Source organism: Durio zibethinus, chromosome 11, assembly GCF_047325235.1.
Source record: "Durio zibethinus cultivar Kanyao isolate XHJ-2024 chromosome 11, ASM4732523v1, whole genome shotgun sequence".
Classification (NCBI taxonomy): Eukaryota; Viridiplantae; Streptophyta; class Magnoliopsida; order Malvales; family Malvaceae; genus Durio; species Durio zibethinus.
The window spans coordinates 22120312-22128374 of record NC_143172.1 but is presented as its reverse complement, the minus strand read 5'-3'; the positions used below and the strand labels follow the sequence as shown (position 1 = coordinate 22128374).

The following is an 8063-nucleotide window of genomic DNA, read 5'->3' as shown; positions in this document are numbered from 1 at the left end:
TTTTAATCATAAAGATTTAATAATTATAATCCTTTATAATTCAATGGTAAGGTATTTCTGTTCTATCAATTTCATTCAATTAGCATTTAATAACTTTTTACTCTTACGCTAATAAGAAAGGAAAATCTTTTATTACTTAATAGACAAAAGTGATTAGCATGCAACATAGATTGCATGTCCTTTGACAATCCGATTGACATTAGGGTAATTACTAACAATTCGACCAAAACAATCGATTTTATGTTAATTTGATTATTAAAAATAAGCCAACAGGTTTTGATTTTTTTTTGAAAGGGGTCAGTTTTATTTTTCAATATTGAACCAATGGATTATTCACTTTATGTTTTCCCTTATAATTAAAGTAACTCATTATAGTTAAACTAACTCAGAGCATTCGAATCACGCACGCCGTGAACAAAAATGACAAAAGAATTATGGTAGGAGGATATTGTCAATTGGCACACAAGTCAATTAGGTCTTATTTTAATGCTAAAAAAAATTTTGAAATTATGAAAAGTTCAAGATCAAATCTTATGATATATGAATTAGGTTTAATTTATGTTAAATTTAATTGATTATTTATTAATTTTTTAGTTAATTTGTTTGTTTAATTTAATTCATTAAAATTTTACATTAAATATAAGGGGATTAACTTATACTAATATAAAACTAAAAAGTTTTACATATTTTTTAATCATTAATTTTAATAAATTCAAAAATAAAAGAAATAAATAAAAAAATCTCATCCTTTTAATTTATTAAAATTTAAAAAATATATAAAAGTTTTTAATATAAATTGATCTTCTCCTTTAAATATAATTATTTAATTATAATTGTAGTTTTCTTTTATGAATAATTTTATCAAATAAAAGCCGAGTGGCCAGAGTGGGGACCAAAAAGAAACAACAATCATTCTAGGTGGGAGGTTGAGAACAAAATAGTGTAGTAAAACAGTAGTAAAAGAGAAATAGGGCGAATAAGATAATGGAGGGGTTTCAAGTCCTCTAAATAAAGATCCTGTCCACCGACCCCTCAGATTCGTTTTTATTATTACAAATTCTGAGGCAAGTGAATACATGGCGTGGCGTTTTCCTTTTGATTTGACCTCTGCCGCCGCAGTCACCGTTGGAGGTGTCACGCATGCGCAATAAAACTGTACCAACTCAGTGTCGCAATTGTTTACAGCCGCTTACCCCCAATTTTGAGTCCGTATAACCCACGCGTCAGTCCAAATGAGTGTGCCACTCAGCCAGGCAATATTGGCTGATAGTATTACTTAATAATTTTTTTTTAAGGAACTTTAGTTAATACTAACCAACAAGTTAAAAAGGTGTTTAATTTCTGGTCAAATCTTATATCAAATTGTGACTTGTGAGGAATATGTAAGGAAAAATTATTTTATAATGAAAACATATGATATTTTATTCTTGATATAACTTTTTCTTCAAATGATCTTCAAAGAATAATTTTATATCTACTTGATGCAATTAGAATTTTATTGTCAAAATATTTTTACGATGATGATTTGAATCTTAATTGATAAAAAAGAAAATTTTTAATAAATTTATAAATATAAAAAAGTTATAATTATAATAAAATAATATATGTATATAAAAATTATTAAATTAAATCAAATAAATAAACCGACTAAAAAATCAACACATAATTGGATAGATCTAATAAGAAATTCAAACAAATTCAAACATAACGCTTACCCTTGTAGGATATGTTATGGAATAAATGAAAATTTACAGATGCTTAGATCTTGTTATAAATATTAATTACTTAATTGACAAGTAAATGTAAATTCAGTAATTTGCAAGTAAATGTGTGTTACACGCTCCTTGGAGGCTGAGGAAAGAAATTATACATACTAGTATATAACAATGTGGTGTCCAACATTGTTCACGTTGGAAAAGGTCCATGCAAGTAGGTTAGTCGGTCAACCTTATCTGTCACACGAAATCATTCACATGCACCAGGATATATTCATTTCATGGATCCTGGACGCACATCAGACAAACTTTTAGATTATCTTCATTTTCATAGGACTCTTAATTGTTAATTCTTTCTTTTATTTTTTTTAATCCACTTTGTTTGTGCACTAAAACCTAAAATGTATCTCACCAACTTTGGCAACTGTTCCAAGCTGTTATTGCATAATCAAAAGCAACCACGCTGTTGGATCGAGAGACAGTGATATCAATTGCATAAACTTTTTTAGTTGTTCCCATGAGATCATGGTCCCGAAACCAGTTGATCATTGATCAGGGACTTTGCTGCTGGGGTGCATCATTGCCTCCATGTGGCCTGAAAAAGTATAGGATCAATGATAAGACTCTCCTTGTCCCTTCCCTCTAAGCTAGGCCCTAACACAACCCAGATTGACTGCACTCTTTACGAGATTGGATTGCTTGACCACAATCCACTCTCATCATTCCATCATGCTGAGGACCACACTAGATTCCGATGAATGATTTTATCAAAATTCAAACTGGATGCCGTGCCAACAGCCATGCTCCCCTCCCCAGTCCCCACCTCATGAAATTTGCTTGATTCTTCTGTGTGTGTGTGTGTGTATATATATATATATAACTTGATATATGGCTAAAGATAAAAAGCCACCATGGTTTCAATTTAAAATTTTGAAGGTTTCACTATCTGCTTTTGGACATTCCTCAATGGCTTCCTCAGTTTGTTTTTGAGTTCACCTTTAAGCCTAGACAAAGATAAGAGCACGATATTCTTGTCTTTTCTAGTAGGGTGTACGTGTAATACTGTTGTTTACTTATAATCTGAATATCAAAAGATTGAGTTTCCAAAAGGTAAAGGAGGAGAAGAATTAAAAACTAAGATTCAAGATTTTAATTTTAAAGAGAGATAACAAAAATTGATCTTTTAATTATATATATGAGATAGATGAATTAATGGCTTTTTCCTGAACTTTAGGCTGATCTTTAAAGAGAAAATAAAGAAAATAAAAGCAAACAGGTTTGTAAGAACTGATTCAAGATATTGTGTGGCGGCACCGTGAAGCTGAAGCTAGATTTTTTCACTTTCTTTGTTGGTATATAATTACTTTGATAAAGAGGAATAATTTTGAAGCAAAGTATGCTGATCGATTTGAAATGAACTATAGAACCTATTGTTGAATCAAATTTAATTAAAAGTTTACGCTTTAGTCTGACAATGTAATGTGATTGGGTCTCTTAGCAATTAAGACTTTTAATATTTAGAATTTGCTCATTGAGTTTATATATTGTTGGAGTATCAAATATAAATTTTATAAATTAAATGTTTCATTATATAATCATATGTTTAGTTTGACATTGCAATTGGGTTGCAAATTTATGAAAAAATGTCAGTTTGAAGCGAAAACTTTGAAATAATTGGTATCTCATTTATGAAATGATGATTTTTTTAAAGCTAAATCCATATCAGAAATTTGACCCTTCAACTTTTAGTCTTGAAGATGAAAGGTTGAAAATATAAAAGTGTGTGTAGCGCATAGCCGACCCTATACTATGCAAGCATGCACATTGCAACATTGAAAATGTGTTTGCATGAACTGAGAAAACAAAAGACAAATGCTTGCCTTTCATTTTCTTTCCCCTCGATTTTGTTTTGGCAAACACGAAATCGACAAATGAACCGAAGCCACTCTCACTTTCAAATGGTTAATTTGACAAACATCTTGATCGATCCAAGTCAAGAACCATGAATTCAAACTGATTTTTGTCACCATCAGGCATCAAACACAACTCAGGCATAAGACATACAAAATCTTACAGGTCCACTATTACTATTCTATGTAAACGAAGATAACTGCCGGCCAGTTTTCTCAAGTGGCTGAAATGATTCCTCAATTCCTAGTATATTTCAAAAAGTAACCCAAATCTTCTTTCACATTATCAGTACAAAATTTAAGATTTCAACACAAGCATCATAAAATTGAGCTACTTAATGAATTAACAAATGATTAGTTACTGTGCCTCCCCAAAACCTTGCTTTCCTTTTTGGGGATAAGAGAACAAGAGACATTGGGTTATCATTGGGAGATCATTGTTTGCTGGACCAAAAAAATTTGAGCCTAAAGGAAAATTAATGATGGATTTACTGTGTGGACCATTGTGAACTGATCCATACCCCTTACTCCAAGGAACTGTCAGGTGTACGGTGAAACGTGGGCATATAGGGCACTTTATTCACCTGACAGTTTGTACTTTTGGGCCCTCCTGGTGAAGTGTGATCCTCAAGCTAGTTACTCAAATTGGTTGCCCAAGGCATCTCATCTTGTCGCTAGCCATCAAGTGTTCTACTCAATATTTGTCTGGTTTTTGAATCCAAGAACCAAAGCCGCCTAGCTCGTAGAATTTTCATTTGAACTGCGTATCTTGATTAAAGTATTCATTCTCTCTGTCTATCTTTTTGTAGGTTTCACTTATTTTTTCACAGACGGGGAAGGTTGGGTTAGCTTGGTGATGAATTTAGATGCCAACATTTGAAGCAATCATCCCGGACAACTCAAAACAATCAAAATTTTTTCAAAAAAAAAAAAAAATCATGCATTTGGGTATGGCTTGGAAGTTTGGTTTAACAGTATAAGATAATAATGATAATATAATCTTGAGAATATATAAACCAATTTCTCAACCAGAAACTTGATGTATAAAAATGACATTTGATATCAAATTGTTTTTTTAGTAGGGATTCATTTGTATTGGGTAAATCTAAAAATGTTTTACTTTTTTTTAATCTTTAATTTTAATAAATTTAAGAAATGAAAGAGACAAATAAAAAAATAATTTAATCTCATTTTTTGAATTTATTAAAATTAATTATTAAAAAATATATAATTAAAGAAGTTTACACTATCTAATTCATCCTTTTTTTATTTTTATTTCCTTCACATTTCAATGTACATAATCCATTTAAAACACGAGAACAGGGCACGCATATATATTGCGAAGAATATTGGACCAATGAAAGAAATTCAATTGTGCACAGGCTAATCCCAACCATTGGATAATAACAAAAATAATGTGTTTTTTCTGTTAATTAAATTCGAATGAAAAATTTTTAGAAGATGATTTTTTCATGAATTTATTAAATTCAACACAAATAAACTTACTTAAAATTATTTAAAAATATATTAAATAAATTCCAATAATCTAAATAAAAAACCAGGGGATAAAGCCATCCACCTGACTAAATAGGCCATGAATCTGGCCAAGTTAAACAAATTACTGTAGTTAGTCGAAGTGGAGCAAGCGAATGCTCTAGGAAAAGAGATAACTGGCAAAAGAGAAACGCAGAGGGACTATGGTATTGTATTAGCTATTAGGGGGGAGGCACGTGATGAGGTGGGGCGAGCAGAATCGATCCTTTGCTTGTAGGAGGAGAGTGAGTGGGGCCCTTACTCGTTTTTGGGCCCGCAAGTGGAGTGCTCTTTCGGTATGCCCTTCCCTCCCTTCTTTATCGAAAAACCCACAAAAAATTATTATTCTCTCTTCGCCTACTGTGGGTCGGTCACGTCAAACACGAGTCTGTGTTTTTGGTATGACGCCTGCGCCGATATTTCTGACGTACTCTAACTAATGATCCTACGGCTCAGGTTGTCCCAACGGGACGACAGCCTCCCTTGATTTTCTAGTTGAGTATAAGTCAAGGAGCCAACAAGTGGGCCCTCTGTCCATAGATTGGACAGCATTGTGGGGCCATCAAATATATTGTTTTAACTCACCGACGACTAGTAATAGAATGGACCGTATCTACACAGCATCAGCTCTCTCTGGCTGTACTCTACACTCGTGCCTTTTTCTTCCTTCTTATTCACAGCCTCCCCCCTTCCCCTTAGCTGACAAACCATTCCATTTCTGATTTCCCTCGCTCACTCTCTCTTCTCTCTTCCTCTATCCTCGTGCTCTCTCCCCCTTTCTCTATAGTGCTTAGTGGCATATTTATTAGAACTGAATGAAGTGTTATTGAGCAGAGATTAATTGTTTTCTTTGCATATTTGGTATTCTGTCTTTGTTTAATGGGTCTTACTTCTCTCCAAGTTTGCATGGATTCATCTGACTGGCTTCAGGTAAGCATATTCTATGAATTTGAAAGCTCTATTAAGTCTTACATAATATCCTTATTTTTCTTCATCATCGACCAAACTAGACCATTGCTACTTGGAAGTGCTTCGTTATGCTTGGGATGACATTTGTCTCTAATCGGCATTAATCCATGCATATGAAACAATGTTAATTAGAAGAGCTTAATTTGTGTTAGAAAGATTTTGGACTTCTACTATGAAAGAAAGAAGCTGCAACAAGGATGCACGGAGCAGTTTAGACAAATGAAAACGCATTAATTCTCATTTGTTTTGAAATTCAAGCAACATTGAATTTGTGCATTATTCGTTTATACTACTATTAAAATAAGGCAAACTAGCTACAAAATTGTCAACTGTTTTTACTAGATTTGGTAGCTTAAACTAGGGAATTTCCTTCTTGGGTTTCGTTTAGCAATTATTGTACGACTCTACTGGCGTAGTAGTGTAGTTGGTATATTTTGCATTCAGACAATCTAGGTAGATGTGTGAAAGGGATAAAGGAATATTTAGTCATTGCATTATCTGCCGCCTGTAAACGACAAAGAATCTCTAGTGTTAATTAATATTATAGATTACTGGTTTGAATTAACAATTCTGAAATATTTTCCACTTCTTCCTTGTTTTGCATGTTTAGGGAACGATTCACGAGGAGTCTGGAATGGATTCTTCATCCCCATCTGGGGATATGCTCACATGCTCAAGGCCCTTGATAGAAAGGAGGCTAAAGCCCCAGCATGACCAAGCTCTGAAGTGCCCCAGATGTGACTCAACGCACACCAAATTTTGCTACTACAACAATTACAGCCTCTCCCAGCCGAGGTACTTTTGCAAAACTTGTAGACGGTATTGGACCAAGGGAGGGACGCTAAGGAACATTCCCGTTGGAGGAGGCTGTAGAAAGAACAAGAAAGCTGCTACTAAAAAATCAAATGAACAATCAGCGAACAACATCCCTGGAGCATCTTCTCATAATCCCACTGATCTTCACCTTTCATTTCCTGAAATGCACCTTGCTCACCTTAATACCATACTTGGTACTCATGGTACCAATACTAACTTCATGGAGAGTAAATACAATTCTCTGCTTGAAAATCCAATGCCGATTGATTTCATGGAGAGCAAGCTTGAAGCTATAGCTGGGAGCTCTAGGAACTATGATTTTATGGGGAATGGTGAGTTGGGTACGGTTGCGGGAGTTGGGGATATGGTTCATGGGCTAGCACCAAATCTCCATGGCTTTTGCTCTCCATATGGGATGTCCCTTGATGGCAATGGTGGTACTTTCATGGACACCTGCCAGAGGATAATGCTTCCTTATGATGCAAATGAAGATCAACATGCAATGGATGTGAAGCCAAACACCAAACTCTTGTCCCTTGAATGGCAAGACCAAGGGTGTTCTGACGCTGGGAAAGACACTTATGGATACATGAACAACTTGGGATCCTGGACTGGAATGATGAACAATTATGGACCTTCCACGACAAATCCATTAGTCTGAAGCAATCTGTAATAAACTACCATTTAGAATCCTGGTCGCAGCCTGGCATGTGGTTTAAAATGACTGTGGTTATGATCTGCATTTTAGTGTCTAGATTATCCAGCTTCAAGTAAATGCCTTTGGTAGAAAGAAAGGTCCTTAAATTAATTTCTACTATATATCTGGTTTTTTTTGTTAGGGTGGCCTTCAATCTCTATTGACTTAAGATAACAAGGGGAAACTGTGTGGTGAATGAAAAACTTTAAGGAGTTCCCAAAAATGGCCACCTTAGTGCATTAATGTTTGTTTGATTTTTTTTTTTTTTTCTTTCTTTCTTTTCTTTCTGATTGGGTGTCTTGGGCAAAAGGCATTCAAATCTCTAGGATTTTGTTGTCACACCGAGGAAGGTAATAGAGTGCTTTTGCCAGTTTCTTTTAATTAAATTTATGTTTCTTGTTTTATCTTTTACATGTGGATGTC

General features: G+C 34.0%; 1 protein-coding gene across 1 annotated transcript; it reads left to right on the top strand.

The window, feature by feature from the left end:
* Window positions 1–5855: 5855 nt before the first annotated feature.
* LOC111290081 (dof zinc finger protein DOF5.6-like) lies at window positions 5856–8026 on the top strand. Its single transcript, XM_022881477.2, has 2 exons — window positions 5856–6088; window positions 6738–8026. Exons 1-2 carry the CDS (start codon window positions 6038–6040, stop codon window positions 7602–7604), a joined length of 918 nt encoding a protein of 305 aa, XP_022737212.2. The 5' UTR covers window positions 5856–6037; the 3' UTR covers window positions 7605–8026.
* Window positions 8027–8063: the final 37 nt, after the last annotated feature.